Below are 18,374 nucleotides of genomic sequence, written 5' to 3' on the forward strand. Positions count from 1 at the left end.
CTCCTGGAGGAGTCTTCCCTGCTTTCCCATGCTGTGGGCTCAGGAAGCAGCACCCCAATGCTGGGAGCAAGCTCCCCAGTTTATTCCAAGGATAAAACACTGTCTATGTGCCCGCAGTTTTTATGAGTGAGGCTGTTCTGGGGTGCTCTGGGCTTCATCCCAGCTGCCAGAATCCCCTGGAGGAGGTGTCTTCAGGCTTGTCCCAGATTTTGGTCCAGTTCCTGCTGCTCCAGGACATGTCCCCTGCTCTGAGGGCCTCTTGTCTGTGGTGATACAGGGAGAAGCAGCAGGTCCTGCATGTCTCACACGCTGCACAGGACACCTCCCATCCACAGCACACAAAGAGGGGGCACTGCCCCTCCCAGAAAGGCCCTTGGAACATATTCCCAGTAAATTTGTACTTGGGAAACCCTGAACACAGATGGAGGAATTGCACCTACTCACAGGGCAAATCAAAGCCTACGGAAATCCCACCATGAGCAGGGGACAGAGAAGCTCCACAGGAAATCTCACCCATGACAGAAGGCTCTGAGGTGTTAGTTCAGCTTTGCAAGTAGATGTGGTGGAGAAAAGCTGAAATGGAGTGGGGCTTCCAGGGAAAACCAGTGTTCTCCTTAATACCTGCATAACCTGAGACCCATCACTGACCCTCAAGGCCTCCAACAGCAAAGACAACTATTTAGCCAAGAAAAATAAAAGGAGAGAGTTTTTTTTTTTTTTTTCATTAAAAAGAATGAAATTCAAGCTTATTTGTTTTCCAGTTCTCCTTCCATAGACCAGGAGAGCTCCCAGATCACACTGTCCCTGCAAAGGACAGACAGAGACCAAGAACATGACAAAAATCACAAAAGCCAGGAATAGCCACAACAGCCATGAGAAGAAAGATTTATCACCAATGCCACCATCCTTCCACCCAGAGGGCTGCAACCAGTTCTGAATGAATAAATCAACAGGCAGAAATCCATCTCCACTTGTCAGAAAACACATCCAGCTGCTGCCTGGAAGACCTCCAAAATGCCATTCAAAACCTCCTAATGTTCCTGGTGTCTGTCACATCTCCCCAGCCCATGGTGACACCGGGGTGGGCAGGCTGTGGGTGAAGCTGGGTGAGACAAGATTTTACCGCCCCCAAGCCCTGTGGAGCAGGCTGATGCCTTCAGGTTGTTCCTGCAGCAGAAGGATGGACTGTCCCTGCCCTTCCAGGCTGCCCTTCCACACCACTCCCAGTCTTTCCTTGGTGACAGAAATACTGTACACAGCCAGCTCGTGGCTCCCATGGAACCCACCATGCACAGGCATGCAAAGGGCAGGGAATGCTCTCCTTGTCTGCCAGCCCCCTGCCTGCATTAAAGGCACCTCCTGCTCACCCTCCACGAGCTCCCCACCACCTCGAGCACCTGCAGAGGCTCCCGTGGCCGGGTGAAACTCATCCCCTCCCCACCAGCGTGGAGTGAGGGAAAAGCTGTGCCGGACAAGGAGAGCCTTCCCAGCCAGAACACCCTTCCCAGGCTGGGATGGCCACGCACACGAGCCCGGTTACCTATTCATTTCAAGATCATTCAGGCGAGCAGAAAGATCCTCGAGGCGGTTGATTTGTTTGTGGCACTGGCTACAGTAAAACTCAAAAGCTTCATCTGCGAGAATGCTGTGCAGTTTCACAGCGAGTGGATTGGTGCTAGAGAGATCACAAGGGTCATGTCAGCAGCACAGAAAGCACAGAGAGCAGCTGCAGCCGTGGCTTCCACAAGCTGAGGGTACCTCAAGGTAGGGGAACTTTTGGTGGGAGGTATGAAATTTGAATTAAAAACTCAGGGCTGGTTGGGTTGCCTCCCACTATAATTTTCAAAGTCAAATTAAAGCCAATGTGGGGTTGCTTAAAATAATATAATTTCTAATTTAGAATAGTTTATAACAATATGTAGCTAATAGATAATTTGTAATTGCTCAATAGAATTTATATAGTTGGTAATTAGAAACACTTCCGTCACTCTCCTCCCAGAGACTCCCAGCAGCTGAGCTTGGCCCACATTTCCAAACCCCTGAGCCAATTTCAATCCTCAAGAGCCCAGGGCAGGTGAGGTAAGTGCTTCCCACAAACCTACACCACTGCAAAGTTCATTTTCCAGCAGGATTTTCCAGGCAATCAGTCTCAGGAGGCTCCTGGTTTGTCTCAGTAAGTGCAGAATGAACCTGCACACTGCAGGACTGAGTGCTGTGAGCCAGGGCTGAATCTCAGGGGGGTTTAGGCTGGATTTTAGGAAAAGGTTCTTCCCCCAGAGGGTGCTGGGCACTGCCCAGGCTCCCCAGGGAATGGGCACAGCCCCGAGGCTGCCAGAGCTCCAGGAGTGCTTGGACAGCGCTGCCAGGGATGCCCAGGGTGGGATTGTTGGGGGATCTGTGCAGGGCCAGGAGCTGACCTGGATGATCCCTGTGGGTCCCTTCCCACTCAGGATATTGTGGGATTCATAATCCTTTGGTCAGTGTCCCGTTTTCCAGTGGGATGCTTTAAAAGTAGAGCAGCTGTGCTGCTGCAGACCCACCTTAGTAAAGCACAGAGTCAGATTTTCACTGCAAACAGTTTTTAAGCCAAGATGATATGGACAGGTGCAGTTTAAGCCCTCTCTCCTCCAAAGCACAGCCCAGAGGAGTAGTGCTGTGTTCCTGCAGGGAATGCCATTTGGGCAGGGCCATGGGGGTCTCTAGGACTTGGGAAGCTGGGAGACACTTCCTCATGATTTGGGCAGGACAGAGGGGATTCTCAACAGCAAGTGGTTTGTGTTCATTTGGGGCCAGACTCCACAAATCCTTCCTCTAAGAAAATGTGCTTCTGGAAGCCACAGATGTGAATCAAAGAAAGGTTAAATAGTGAAAAACCCAAGCAGTTTGATAAGAGAGACAGGTAAAGGTGTGAGCAAACACAAGCAAGATAAACCCAACAGGCATCAGGAAGGGGCAGTGAATCCTGGGATACACAAACACACCAGAAACTCCTGGCCCGGGGCATCCCAAGGGTGCCCTGGCTCAGCCCCCAGCCCAGGAGTCTGTGCTGTCTGTACAGTATTTCCCAGCCCCCTCAGACAGGCTGGACACCAGCAAATGCCAAATTATCATCTCTTCCCATTCCTGGGAAAAAAAATTCGATTGAAAACCATTCCCCCTACACCTCAGGGCAGGTCTGACCTTCTCCAGCAGCACACAGGTTGGTGGTTCAGGGTTTGTGCAGGGAAGAGGTGACAGCAGCTGTGTGGCACCTGGGGGAAGGGATGTCCCTTTTCTGGGTGCTCTTGGGTGCATTCCCTTCCCAGGTGGTGCAGCCTGAGCCAGGTGGGAACCCAAATTTAACCAGCAGTAATCAAAATGAGAAGAGAAGTGTGGAGGAGACGCCCCAGGCCAGCTTGGCAGCTCCTGGGGTGTGTGCAGATCCTCCTGGCCTCCGGCTGCCCTGGCTCCCTGCCCGTGGAGTGGGTGAGAGCTCAGCCCTGGGCTGTCTCCACCCACCCCAGGATGCTGATGGGTCCCCTCCAGCTCAGCAGATTCTGTGGTTCTACAATACAGAGCCTCCCTGGGCCTCCCTCCATCTCCTGGAGCAACATTTGTCTTCCACAGGTCCTTGGTGCTTCCTGGAGGCTGGGATGGGGACAAGGAGCTTTTCCCTTTATTTCCCACTGAGAGCTGCAAAGAGGCTTTTCCTACTGGATGGATATGCAAAGGAAGACTTAAGAGGAGGGATCACAAACAAGAATACAAGGACTGGGCAGGGAAGCACCCCACAGTGTTCCCTGAAGGCTCTTGGAGTTTATGTTCATCTTCTGGAGTTGTGGCAGGAGAATTTCTAGAAATTATTCCCATTTAGAGACTCCTGTAGCATAGGAAAGGTCTGTGGTGATGTGGCCCTTTAGAAGTGATGCTGTTCTTTGTATTCAAAATACAGCCAAAAAACCCATTCAGCCGGAACCAGGGACAGCCTGTGTCCCCTCAGGTGTGTTTAAACACACTGGGGCTGCTCAGGCACAGAATGATTTGGGTGGGAAAGGACATTAGAGCTTATCCCACCCCACCCCCTGCCATGGCTGGGACACCTTCCACCATCCCAGGCTGCTCCAAGCCCCGTCCAGCCTGGCCTTGGACACTTCCAGGGATCCAGGGGCAGCCACAGCTGCTCTGGGCACCCTGTGCCAGAGCCCCCCCACCCTCCCAGGGAACAATTCCTTCCCAATATCCCATCTAACCCTGATCTCTGGCAGTGGGAAGCCATTCCCTGTGTCCTGTTCCTTCCTATCCAAAGTCAGAACAGCTGCACAGACACAGGGAATGTTTAGGGCAGGACTTCACACACACAGCAATAATCCAAGGGGAGGCTAGACCTGAGAGGCATGAGGAAATCCTTCAGCTCCAACAGCCCCACATTCCTGACTCCAGAGGTTTTACAGGGTTTATCTCCAGCCTCCCTCTCCAGCAAGCCCCAGCAGAGAGTCTCCAGCACAAACCACCACAACCTGTGTGGCCACGTGCCCAGCGAGCCCCTCCCAGCAGAGGGAAGATGGGATAAGGTGTGGATCAGATCCAGAGACAGAGCAGAGGAGAGATGGTGCCCTGGCAGAGCAAGATTGGAACACTGGGAGCGTGGGCAAACTGGGAGCTCTGGCCTGATGTTAAAGAAAAAGTTCAAGTGATTGAAAAGCTCCTTTAGCTGGGTATTTTCTTGCCAGGAGCCTTCTGGATGAGGCTGGCAGCTCATCCTCAAGGAAAAACGAACACCAAGGCTGGGTTTTAATCAGAGTTCTTCCTGTGCCACAGAACCAGCACAGCCAGCCCTACATTCCTGCACGGAGCAAGCCAAGGATCAGAGACTGTGCCCTTCCCACTGCAGGGTATCCCAGTGCTGGAGCACTGGTTTGCTAAAGGAAAAGGTTAGGAATTCTTTACAGCAACTCTCCTGTTTGCTATTAACACCTCCAACATTGCTGCTGCACCAGCCAAAAAGAAATGAGCCCTGACCTACTCTTCCCTGCCAGCCCTGTGCAACCAGAATTGTCCAAACTCCGTGAAGGGGTTTGGGAAGCTGGGAGAAAAGGGGAAGACAGGAAAAAAAAAGAAGTTTTCAGAAGTTTACATGGCTGCAGAAAGACACAAATGTGTCATTCCAAAGAGAAAGAAGTATATTTTTGTCTTTAGCAGTGGCTGGCAGGGAACATTTCTGCCCTGTGCAGAGATGTGCTTCCAATGGAGGAACACATTCCCAGTGTTACCTGTCATGCCAGACACTTTGTGGGCTGCAGCACTGGATGATATTCCAGCTTTTACTGATTTTCTTTAGAAAGAAAGTATTGATGGGGTGTGTACCACCATACCAGCTCCTCAGCCAACCCTGCTCGGGCTGGAAAATGGACTTTTTCCTGGTTTCAGACCCTAAAGCAAGAAGGAAATGCTACAGCTTGCTTTCTGCTCTAGATATCCCTAGAGAGGGAATGCTGCTGCAGCTCGTGCAAATCCAACCAAACATTGCATCAAAGGCCAAAATAATAAAAAAGAAAAAACATTAGAGTCATTCTGCAGGATCAGGGATAAGGCTGCAGGTGGTTTTCTCTCCTGGAAGGTTCACTGAGGAGCCACATCCCTAACAGGAGAGGGCATGTGCCACTGGAAATGCAGACAGCTCTTCCAGCTCCTGCTGGGTGTCATAGGATGGGCACTGACCAGGGAAAGGAAACACCGAGGGGGGGAATTCCTCTTCCAGTTCCAAGCCCATTACACCCTTGGATCCAAACTCTGCCAGGCCCCCCGGCTGGCAAATCCCGAGGAAACCCCTGTCCCACAGAGCAGAGTGAAGCAGCACCAGGGCTAGGCATTACCTGGGAGAGAGGAAGGAGGAGCTGCCAAAGCTGCTTTCCCCATTACACAAAGGGTCCGGGAACAGGTCGGCCTCGTTCCCCTCCCCGTAATCCTCGAAATGCTCCTCCCCGCTGATGACGGTGACGATGGAGTGGCTGAGCTCGGAGCCCAGGGCCAGCTCGTGGGGATGGGATCTGTGGGAACAGACAGGCAGATGTTAGAGGAGGGGTCACAGCAGCCTTCCCACTGCATCCAGGACATCCTCTTTCCAGAGTACTGGGTTTGTGTGGACAGCACTCGGTATGGGAGTGGTGGATTCTGTGAGAAGCTGCTGGAAGCTTCCCCCATATCTAGCAGAGCCCATCCCTGGAAGCTTCCCCCACATCCAGCAGAGCCCATCCCTGGTGGCTCCAAGGTGAACCCGCTGCTGGCTGAGGTTGGGCCTACCAGGAATGGTGGTGGCACCTCTGGGATAACAGATTTGAGAGGGAAAACACAAAAAAGGGATGGGGCAGTGAACTGAGTGCAGAGAAGAGTGGGGTGAGAACACTGGAGAGGAACAGCTCTGCAGGGCAGGGCAGGAGAGGGGCAAGAGCTGCTCCGGGCACCAGAGCTGAGATTGCCCTGAGATTCCTTGGGGGGGATGCCCATGGGGAGGCAGCTGTATCCCAGCAGCCCATGGAGGGCAGAGAGGTGCAGAGATGCACCTGCAGCCCCTGCAGGAGCCCAGGCCTGGAGCAGGGGGTGCCTGAGAGGGGCTGTGAGCCCGTGGGAAGCTGTGCTGGGACAGGGTCCTGGCAGGGATCCATGGAGCCCACGCTGGAGCAGGGTTCTGGTCAGATCTGTGACCCTGTGGGGGACCTTAAAAAACATTTACCCCCCATCATCCTTCCTTCCCAGTTCCCCCTCCTTCCCCCCAGTGGCACAGGGAGACGGGAGTGGGGGTTGTGGTCAGTTCATCACACATTTTGTGATGGAAGGAGTGCCTGTGCCTGAAGGAGTGACCCCACGGCAGAGTGACACACGGGGCAGCAGTTCCTGGAGAACCCATGGGATGGACTCAGGGTGGAGAGGTTCATGGAGAGCTGGCTCCTGTGCAAGGGAGCCCACACTGGGGCAGAGGGAGGACTCTGACTCCTCTTGCTGAGCAGTGGCTGGAACAATGTGTGATGAACTGACCACAACCCCACTCCCATCTCCCTGTGCCACTGGGGGGAAGGAGGGGGAACTGGGAAGGAGGGATGATGGGGGGTAAATGTTTTTTTTAAGGTCTGATTTTACTTCTCATTATCCTGCTCTGATTTTGTCAATAATAAATTCAATTTATATCCCCAATTTGAGTCTACTTTGCCCGTGATGGTATTTGATGAGTGATTTCTCCCTGTCCTTATCTCAACTCATGAACCTTTTGTTATATTTTCTTTTCCTGTCCATCTTTGGAGGGCAGGGATGGAGCAGCTTTGGCGGGTTCCTGGTGTCCAGCCAGGGTCAACCCACCCCACCAAGTGAATGATGTGTCCCATTTTGGCAGAGCAGGACAGGACAGAAAAAACCCAGGCACCACTGGGAGGTTTATGGTGATTTTTTTCCCCCAATAACCAAGTTTTCCCACTGGCAGCTGCAACACAGGATTTGGGGACACTCAAGACTTGCTGGACAGTGCCCAGGGTTGGTGACAAGCCCTTGCTCGACTAAAATACCAATTTCTGTGATTGGCATGGCAGAGAAAGAGCTGGGCATGTCCCAGCCCCATCCGAAATGCTGTGAGTTCCACGGCAGCCCGTGCCAGGCTCACACTTGCTTGTTGCTGCCTAATCCTCTCAAGGCTTTAACCCCATAACCCTAGGGGATTGGTGTTGGGGAGAGGAGGGTTCAGGCAGCTGGGACAGACCCCCAGCAAGACAAAGGAGCCCTTTCCCTGCTCCATCTGGGAAAACACTGTGTGTGACAATCCTGGAGTGGGGAATGCTGCTCCATGTGTTTTTAACACCAGAGACAGAAGGCTGCAGCATGTTAAGCCTCAGAGCAAACCCTGAACACACCCAGCACAGCTCCTGGGATGTCCCTTGCTCCTGAAGGGACACAGCTCAGCACAGAGTCATTGTCCCTGGTAGAGTCTTTCCACTGCATGGAGACACAAAATCCTGGAATGGTTTGGGTTGGAAGGACTTTAAAGCCCATTTCATTCCACCCCCTGCCATGTGCAGGGATACCTTCCACTACCCCAGATTGCTCCAAGCCCTGTCCAACATGGCCTTGGACATTTCCAGGGATCCAGGGGCAGACACAGCTTCTCTGGGCACCCTGTGCCAGGGCCTCCCCACCAAGCCAAGCCCTCTTTCCTGCCCAGGACTATGGAAGTTTTCAAATTAAGATGGAGAAAAGGCAGGAGGGATTTGCAACAACTGGGCTGTGAAGGTGGCCACAGGGCTGTGAGCCACAGCTCTGTGTTTTGGGGGGTTTAACAACACTCTGCTCTCCAAAATTCTACACTGAAAATCATCATAATATTGTCTTATTACAGAAATTGGTATTGGCTCTGCCCTTATCTCCATGCACTGGCTAGGAGAGGGAAATGGGGTATGAGCAGATTGCTGGACTAAACCAGAAAGAAAAAAAGATTACACATAAGCCATTTATGACAAAAAAACTGTTCCATCTGAAGGATTTGCCCTTATCCCGCTAATAAAAACATGTCAACCCTCCAGATCTCTATTTAACCACAAATAAATCCAGCCCAGCTTGTGGGCATCTGCACATACTCCTCCTGCCCTTGAGAAGCACCAATATTCCACAGTGGGATCCACTGGAACCCATCCATCCCTGTGGTGAGTCAGACCCTCACCAAAAGCAGTGGAAATCTCTCCAGGAATAGAAGCCAGGGGGTGGAGTTGTTAATTCAGAAGCAAAATCCAAGCCCAGAACTCTAAATTTGGGGCTGTGGTTTGATAAGCACTGTACAGATGCAGATCTGATCAGGCACCTGGAAACCCTCAACCTGGGTGCTTTGGGCAGTAAATTATATTTCCTATTCCCACCTTGAGGCTCAGGCAGTTTCAGGATCCAGAGTCCAACTAATCTTCACTACACACAGCCTAAACAAGCTTTAAGCTCAAACCATTTCAGGTATGAGAGCTCCTGAGAAGTGATGCTGAAGCTCTGATTCAGCCCAGCAGCTGTGCTGGGGGGACTGCACTCCCTGGCTGTCCCTGGGCACAGAGGTGTCCTCCTGTGTGGGGTCTGATAGTACCAAAACCAGCCCTCAGCACTCCCACAGGTTCCCATTTCAAATCTTTCAAATTTATAAAACAAACTAAGTTTTTGGCTCCCTGGAATTTGCACACATTTAACAATCTGGGAAGAGGCCCCACTGTGCTTGGACAGAGCACCCAAAGGACATCTGACCTTCCCAAGCCCACAGCGAGGGTAAACAGGGAATCACAGAATGGTTTGAGTTGAAAGGACCTTAAAGCTCAACCCATTCCACCCCCTACCATGGGCAGGGACACCTTTCACTGTCCCAGGCTGCTCCAAGCCCCATCCAGCCTGGCCTTGGGCACTGCCAGGGATCCAGGGGCAGCCACAGCTGCTCTGGGCACCCTGTGCCAGGGCCTGCCCACCCTCCCAGGGAACAATTCCTTCCCAAGATCCCATCCATCCCTGCCCTCTGGCAGTGGGAAGCTATTCCCTGTGTCCTGTCCCTCCATCCCTTGTCCCCAGTCCCTCTCCAGCTCTCCTGGAGCCCCTTTAGGCCCTGCAAGGGGCTCTGAGCTCTCCCTGGAGCCTTCTCTTCTCCAGGTGAGCACCCCCAGCTCTCCCAGCCTGGCTCCAGAGCAGAGGGGCTTCAGCCCTTGGAGCATCTCCGTGGCTTCCTCTGGACTCTCTCCAACAAGCCCATCCTTCCTGTCCTGCTGACCCCACAGCTGGCAAGCCCGGGGAAGAAGCTGATGTCCCAAGCCCCGTTTCCCCAGGCAGTTCTGTACCTACAGGCAGGTGAATCCGAGGCAGGCTGCCTTCCCCAGCGGGCGGGAGCGCACGCAGGCTGCCATGACCCTGCAGGGCCCTGTGCTGCTGGCAGGGAGCTCACAGCTGATTATCTCCCAATTTAACTGTCACTGAGCTGGCCCGCTGTGGCGAGAAGAGCCCAGCTGGATAATCCCATTTCTGCTCTAATCCACAGCACCCTTTCAGCCCCGGGGCACGGCGCTGCTCGCTGCCTCTCCAACGTCCCCAGATGGGATTTTGGGGTGGGAGGGAAGCTTGGAGCTCCCAAAAAGCACTGGAGCTGTAAGCACTCCCTGGAGCACCAACCCTGGGCCTTGTGTTTTGGGACAAACCTCATCCTGTGTGTTACAGACCTTAAGCAAAGATGATTCCAGAGGTTTTGGTGTAGATTGGTGTTCTTGGGGCACTAATCTGGCACTGGTACAGATTTTCCAGGGAAGCTGTGACTGCCCCAATCCTGGACGTATCCAGGATGGGACTTGGAGAAACCTGGTCTAGTGGAAGATGTTCCTGCCCATGGCAAAGAGTGGAATGAGATGAGCTTTAACATCCCTTTCAACCCAAACCATTCTGTGATTCTGATCCTAAAGGACTTCTTCCCTGCCTTGCTGCCTGCCAGCATCCCAGTTTCACCCCAAACCCCACTTTTCCTCCAAAAATGGGGTGGGCCCACAAGCAGTTTCGCCAGCAGCAGCTCAGACCCGGGGAAGGAGATCTTGGCTCACATTTCTGTGCTCCAGGCAGAGATTTCAAACCAGTTATTACAGGAGGTGGTTGCACATCAAAGGGCACACGCATGTTTTTAGGGAAAACAAAAATAGAACGAGTTCCCCTCCTGACTGGAAAATTATATGTTGTGTTTCTGGCTTAAGTGATAGATTAAAAACTGCAAGTCTTTCAGGTGTTTGGATCACCTGAGAAGCTATTTTAGAGGTTAAAGATGCTAATGAGGGTACAGAAGATCTCCCAAGGCAAGCAACGATTAACTCAAAGAGATTGCCAGGCCGGGCTCCAAACCAGCCTACACAAACCAGCCTAATTATTCTCGTTATTCCTCCAGAAGAGCTATTTTGGTCTTGCACGTTGTTACAAACACAAAGTGATGCCTCAGGTTTTAGCTTTTATATGTTTCAGATTCTGTGCTGCTTTAGTGTGTGGGTCTGGGCTTCATATTAGGGGATAACTACTCTCTTCACAGAGTAGGGAGACAAAACAATTCCTGCTCTAGCTGGGGACCAAGGACAAATGATCCAAATTCCAGGCCAAAGAACAGATTAGCATGGACTGAAGAGAGAAAAACAAGGAGGATGGGAGTTCATGGGCTGAAGCTATAATTGGACAATTAACTCCAATATGCAAATGGAGCAGAACTTACAAAAATGTGAGACCTCGTGACCAGTTGTGCATTTTGTGACCATTTTGGTTCACCTGAGGTGTAGCCCTGGCTGGGCTCTTGTACTGCCCAAGGTGTATCCATTGAGGCCTCTAATAAATCCCTACTTTATTCTTCAACTCCATCTAGTCTCTGCTCTAGGTCAGCCTTCCCAAGGCATCAGAAGAACAACCCAAGTTCCAGCAAGACAAACTCGGCCCGCTGGATGTGAAACCCTCGGGCTGTGTCTCCCCAGGTTTGCTCCTCACCCATGCTCTGGCTCCTCGATGGGATCCGTGAATTCCGAGTGCACGGTGGAGTCGATGGCGCTGTCGGTCTCCACCTCGTCGTGCATCTCGTGCTGGACCAGGGTGCTGGTGTCCTCATCCGTGAAGGTCTCGCACTCGCTGTAGGTGCTCTCCGAGCCCATGTAGGCACTGTCAGTCACCTCATTTGCCTGGTTAAAAAAATGACACAAGAAGCAAAATGGTAAGATCCTACAGCTGGCGTGGGTTCGTGGCAGAGCAGGACAAAACGTGGATGAGGGAATTTTCGCTGTGTTGCATTTCTGAGCGCAGGAATCCAACCTCTGGAATCACCCCTGGCCCAGGTGCTCTCTGTGGGCACCACGGGGTGCACCTCAGCCTTTGCAGGGCTTGGGAAGCAGATCACAGAAAGAGGGACTAAACAAGAGTTGGAGGGAGGTTTTGTTGTGAGCCAGGATGGATTTGGCCAGGGCAGGAGGGATTACCCACCGCTGACTCAGCAGATCCCATCACTGCTGCTTTCTCCCAGCCCATTCCAAGAGGACATGTTATTATTAATCTGAATTCGTGCAAAAATCACCATTCAAAACTCCCAATTAGCTCTTGGAGCACCTTTTTTTTTTTGTCCTTTCTGGTAAAACCTTCCATCCCTCAAAAGCAAATAAACTGTTTCTAAATCTTCATTACAGCTTCTGATTTGCAGGGACTCAAATCTCCACACATCAGCTGGAGCAGCATCTCAAATCCATCACTGAGCAGGCTTTGGGAAAGCAGCAGGGTTTGTGTTTTAAGAGACTGTGATACGAGCAAGGAGAACTGAGTTTTCCAGTTCTGCACCCCAGGCAGGAGTTCAGCTTCAGTGCTGCCTGTTTGCTCCCACACACAGGCAGGGACAATCCCTTCTGATCCTGATCTCTGGAGAACCATGGGAGCAGCAGGAGAACCCCCCCAAAAGCTCTTGCTACCCCTCCCAGTGCCAGCCCCTCTCCTAAGATTTGGGGATTTCCCCAACACGCCTTGGAGTAAATCAAGGAATTTTGAGATGGCCGGTGCTGAGCTCCAGCTGATCCCCTGTCACTGGAGGGGTCAGGCAGAGGGGTGGGAGCCCTCCTGCCTGGCCTCCAGGTGAAGAGCTGCTCATGGAAAGCCATTTGCTCCACCTGAGGTTCACCTGGTGGGATCCCACGCGCTCAGCTGCCCCTCCAGCACAGCAGCAGAGCAGAAGAGCAGCAGTTTGAATGCAGGCATGACTTAAGCAAAACCCTTTTCCTCTGCCAGGGTGTACAGAACAGCTTTCAGGGCTTTCCCCAAAGATACTGGAGAAAATGACATTTCTCAAAGAACTGTATTCATAAAATCATGGAGTGGTTTTGATTGGAAAGGACTTTAAAGCCCATCTCATTCCACTCCCTGCCTATTCCACTACCCCAGGCTGCTCCAAGCCCCACCCAGTGTGGCCTTGGACACTTCCAGGGGCAAAAAGGGATAGAAAGCCTCGAAGGGATGGAGAGAGAGCTGATAACAGCAACTCCCACTCCATGTGGCCACTGGGAACAGCCAAGTGACTCAGTCCAGCCCTGCTTTGCTCTCCCAGCCTCTGTGCCCACCACACTCAGGAGGATGGACACAGCCAGGAGCTCCTCTTGGAAGCCTGGCTCAGCTTCCACCTGCCCTGTGGACACCAGCACCTGCAGGACACCTCCCTGAAGTTAAACACAACACAAACCTGCACAGGGCTGGAGTCTGAAGTCAGTGAACTCCACCAGGGCAGAGCCTGTGCCTGTCTTCTAGAGAGAAACAAAAGCCTCTAAATCCCCCACCCACTTAAAAAAAGCATAAATCCACCAAAACCACTTACACATCTAAAGCTGGGACTTGCTTAAGTGCTTTACTGGATTTATGCTGCACTTTCTAGAAACACCATTAATGCTCCAGCAGGAGGGACAAGGGGAAGCAGAGGCTTGACCTGCCTTGGCTTGGTCACAGACAGAGAAAGCCCAAGAGGTGACAGCAGCCACCCCCAGCTGCACATTCCCCTCCCTCTTGCCTGTTTGAAAAAGATTTCGTGCCAAATTGGAAAGAATTTTGCTTGCACACTGCAAAATAAAGGCTGCTTTTTAAATACCAACCCCGCCCCCCTCCTCCTCACTGGAAAAGCTTAAATTTAAGCACAGGTTGAAGTATTATAATGAGCAAATTGAAGTATTATAATGAGCACAGAGTAAAGACAACTATTGAAAGAAGCCAAAAAACCTCCAAACACTCCAATTCACAAGTAATTTGATTAGAAACCCTGCTGTGGTTACTGCTGACCTTCTCAACATGAAATAAACCAGGAGCTGAACAGTGCCCTTAGTCAGATGTTGGAACAGGATGACCTTCAAGGTCCCTTCCAACCCAAACCATTCCATTATTCTATGATTTCTCTACCAAAATTGTTCCAAAACACCTTATTGGTGGGAAATACATGCATGGACAGGCTGGATTTGGGAACAACCCTTTTGGAGTAGGAGAAGCCACCAGCACAGCACATCAACCATTGCCCTTCAGCCACACCAAAGATATGCATCAATTTATTACCTAAAAATTGTATTTCTCCTTTGTGATACCAGCCTAGATGAGGTTTCAAAAGCAAGGAAGTCCTATTAAAATTAAACCTGTGTGGACAATGAGTTAAAAGCAGCTGAAACTGTAAACAAAGTCCTTCTCCTGAGCACAAGCGTGGAGAACTTTGCTGTACATTTCACCACAGAATCAGTAACTAAACCTCAAGAAGAGATGCCAGGAGGAGACAGGCAAACCAAGGGGGTTCGGGTATTGCCAAATGCCTGACAGAGCCAAATCTCTGTCCCTGGGCAAGTGTGTGGGTACAGAAAGTTCTTATTTATGGCCTCATAAGCAGCTGGTTTGTGCACTGACCCTTCAAACCCCCCTGCCACAGCTCTCCTTCAGCCAGCTTTGCCTTCCTGTGAGCAGAAAGTAAACATTTTTTTCCAGCTTAAAAAAAGCCAAATACACACTTAAAAAACATCCATGGGCTCAGGACAGCCAGGTTGGGCTACACCCACCCCAGAGGACTTGCCAGGAACACGGGTGCCACGTTCAGAGTGGGGCTGGCATCACCAATATCAGTGCATTTTGATTTTTTATCAAATAAAACATACCCTGAAGTGCTTCAGGCAAACCTCAGACATTAAAACTGGGATTCAGGCACACGCAGAGTTCTGAGCTGGAACAGGATCAGGGCTTGACAGAGGCTCCCAATCCCAAATCCAGCTCCTCCAGCAGGTATTTCCCCAGAGCCACACCTGGCTGACAGGACAGAGAGGTATCTCTGCCTGCTCAGGGAAACTCCAGGGATCTGAGAGCCCAGGTGAGCACTCCTGCTTCTAAAAGGAAATAAATGGTGAAATCAGCACCGGGATGATGTAACGTGCCCTGATGAGACAGGTGAGGTGGTGAGGTGCCTTTAGAGTCTTCTCCAGCAGCAGCTCATCCATCCCAGGCATCTGATGACATATGGGAGTAAAGATTACCTAATTAGATGTTGTAAAGTGCTATAAAACCATATGGATTTATAAAAAAGCTGCTGCAGTGTGAGGAGAGGGACTCTTGGGAATCACCTGCAAGGTCCAGGCAGGGACAGAAGGTTCAGTACAAGCTCTGCCAAGGCGTTGCCTTGGAAAGGAGGGCAAAGTCTGGCTCCCAGGGAGGTTCCTTCCAGGCAGGGCTGTCCCTGGAGCTGTCCTGGCATCCCAAAGCTCTGCTGTCCTTGAACACAAACACTCGGAAGGTTAGGAGGGGAGGTGAGTGACAAGGAAAAGGAAAAACAGCTCTTGTTTTCCCAGCAGTGTGAGCCTGTTTCTGAAGAATCCAGCCCTGACTGCGCACAGGATGCAGAGGAGATAGATCAGCTACAAAACCCCCCCTCCAAGGACACCCTGTGGCCCAGACAGCATGACAGTGCCAGGCTGGGAGCCAGGGAGAAGGGACACAGTTGTGCTTACAGTCCCACATTAATGCAGCTGGCCCCAAAGCCCTGCAACACCCCAGGGCAGCTCAGCCTCCGGAATGCCACTTTGGGGTCTGCCACCTTTGGGTCCCAATATTGCCCTTTTCCCACACACCCAGGCAATGCCAGCTTTTCAGGGAAGCCAGGGAGCCTCTGCTCAGCCCTGGATGAAGGCAACTTGCACAGCTCAGCCCCTGGAGTGCAGGTTGTTACACTCCATCAAGGCTGGGCAAGAGAAATGTGCTGCATCTGTTGGGGCAAATTGAAAACACTCACCCAGCTCAAAAACAAACCCCAAACCAACCTCCCAAAACACCACACCTGGCAGGCTGTCCCCAGCACCCCAAAAACCAGCAGGCACTGTCCCTGCTGGTCCAGCTCCCCCAGGGAGAGCTGGGCAGAGAAGAGTGTGAGGTTACACCACAGCCCATGGAATCACAGAATTGTGGAATGGTTTGGGTTAGAAGGGGCATTAAAGTTCTGCCCAGTCCCACCTCTGCCATGGACAGGGACACTTTCCACTATCCCAGGCTGCTCCAAGCCCCATCCAACCTGGCCTTGGACACTGCCAGGGATCCAGGGGCAGCCACAGCTGCTCTGGGCACCCTGTGCCAGGGCCTCTCCACCCTCCCAGGGAACAATTCCTTCCCAAAATCCCATCTAAATATCTCCTCTTTTAATCTAAACCATTCCCATGAAAAAAAAAAAAATCAGGTGGATCTGCCCATATAACAAGTCAGGTGCATTCCCAACCTGCCCCTTCCCGCCACCTCCGGAGCTGAGCCCGTTCCCTCTGGAAATCCAATCCCTCCTCACTTTGTGTCAGCTCGCAAAAACCCACCTGTGGAGACATCCTGGCCAGAGCCAGAGCCAGGGCCAGCTCCGGGAGCTGCTTCTGCGAGGCAGGAGGGAGGCAAAGTCCAGGGGAGCCGGGAGGCTTAAGGAGCGAGCTGGAGTCCCAACAGAGCGCCTTTTGTTCCCGAGCGGCCGATAAGGAGCAGGAGCTCCGGCACACTTCCCTGCCGGCGACCGCAGCCTCCTCCCGCTCCCCTGGATTCCAAAATAAAAGCTCCTTTTGGGAGCCCCGCTCGGCCAGCCCCGCTCCAGGAGCTCACACCTCCCAGGAATCCATCCCCAAAGAAAAAGGCTGAATCCGAAGGCGACCTGTCCCGGTTTATCTCGGCCTTCCCGGTGTTTCTGGTGAATAATTAAGCGTTAAGTGACAAATTCCTTCCTTATAGGCACAAATAGAGGGATGAATAAAGCTTGGATTGCTCGCCAGGGGCAGGTCAGAAGCACTTTTGGTGACTCTGAGGGTGATCTCTGGCAGGCAGCGACAATACTGACCCCAAAAGAGGTTTACAAACACCCCAATGCCACCCTGCCCGAGCTCCCGGCCGAGCTGTCCCTGCAAACAGGGAGCGGGAGAGCTGATCCGTGGCATTTCCCCCTCCCCATGGCAGCCCTCGGCACACGCAGGCCTCGGCACCGCTAGCACCCACAAGTTCTGAGGGTTTCCTCAGGTTTTCTGTTTCCTCTCCGCAGAAACCACACGTACATCAAGCTTCCTCAGCGCTGCCTACCCAGCACAAACACACCGATTTCCTTCCATTACCTTCCCAAAGCCCGTTCTCCCTTTTCCCCCGGGTTATCCTCGCTGTGCTGCGGGCCACATGGCTCCCGAGGCGCAGAGCTCGGAGCCGAGGGGCACTGCTCAGCAGCGCTGCCCCGAGTGTCCCGGGCCCTGAGGAGCAGCTGACCTCCCGAGCCGAGCCCAGGCCAGCCCAGATTCCTGCTCCGAGCACGGCAGGAAGGAGTTATGCTTTAACCCGAGCTCTGCCTGGACCTGCTCCTCCACACAGCAGGTCACGGCCCTTGTGCTCCTCTGCTTGTGCCTCAGCACCTCGGAGAACATCTGAACTCCCCTGAGAGCCCAAAATCAGACACTGAAACTAATCGGGAAACGCCAATCCCTGCCCGTTTTACTTCTCAAACTCTTATTGAGACACCTCTGCTTGCACTGCTGCCCCCTCACCTCCCGGCCCTCCGGTATCCCACAGCCCAGTTCCCACGTTCCCAATCTCACACAATCTGCTTGTGGTTCAAGATAAGGCTCCAAGGACTTTGTTTTCCAAACTCTTTCCAGCCTATTTCCTACAGGGCAAACACTTCAACTCGGATCTTTTCTGACCAGCAGAGAAATTTCTCACCGTAGCTCTGCACTCGGGTCCTGCCTTCAGGGACATCCCTGTCCCATTTACACTCTCACCCTTCCCTCTACACAGTTAGAAATCCACACGATAAATTAACTTCCTTGGTATTTTCAGGTTTTAAGATATCAAATTATCACCATGGACTGATCTGGGAGAGATGGAGCCCCTCTGCTCTGGAGCCAGGCTGGGAGAGCTGGGGGTGCTCACCTGGAGAGGAGAAGGCTCCAGGGACACCTCAGAGCCCCTTGCAGGGCCTAAAGGGGCTCCAGGAGAGCTGGAGAGGGACTGGGGACAAGGGATGGAGGGACAGGACACAGGGAATGGCTTCCCACTGCCAGAGGGCAGGGCTGGATGGGATATTGGGAAGGAATTGTTCCCTGGGAGGGTGGGGAAGCCCTGGCACAGGGTGCCCAGAGCAGCTGTGGCTGTCCCTGGATCCCTGGCAGTGCCCAAGGCCAGGCTGGACAGGGCTTGGAATGACCTGGGACAGTGGAAGGTGTCCCTGTCATGGCAGGAGGTAGCACTGGGTGGGCTTTAAGGTTCTTTCCAACACAAACCATTCCAGGATTCTGTGAATAAAAGGATAATATGTGACTGTTCATTTGCTGTCCTCAGGACTCATGGCCCTTCATCTCTCACTGCAGAAAGGCCTTGGGAACAATGGGGACATTGCT

General features: G+C 52.4%; 1 protein-coding gene across 7 annotated transcripts in view; it reads right to left on the reverse strand.

The window, feature by feature from the left end:
- Positions 1-18,374, reverse strand: part of RAB11FIP3 (RAB11 family interacting protein 3) — an 80,100-nt gene that overhangs the window by 16,069 nt on the left and 45,657 nt on the right. For 4 of the 7 annotated variants that reach the window (XM_053992123.1, XM_053992126.1, XM_053992125.1 and 1 more), the window contains 3 exons: positions 11,479-11,666; positions 5,853-6,026; positions 1,541-1,675 (listed from right to left, as the gene is read on the reverse strand). In XM_053992123.1, the coding sequence (XP_053848098.1) occupies positions 1,541-1,675; positions 5,853-6,026; positions 11,479-11,666 (497 nt within the window). Of the gene's footprint in view, positions 1-1,540; positions 1,676-5,852; positions 6,027-11,478; positions 11,667-16,328; positions 16,406-17,102; positions 17,181-18,374 lie in introns of those variants that run through there. The other 3 variants (XM_053992129.1, XM_053992128.1, XM_053992124.1) reach the window with 3 other exon arrangements.

Source organism: Vidua macroura, chromosome 16 (assembly GCF_024509145.1).
Source record: "Vidua macroura isolate BioBank_ID:100142 chromosome 16, ASM2450914v1, whole genome shotgun sequence".
Classification (NCBI taxonomy): Eukaryota; Metazoa; Chordata; class Aves; order Passeriformes; family Viduidae; genus Vidua; species Vidua macroura.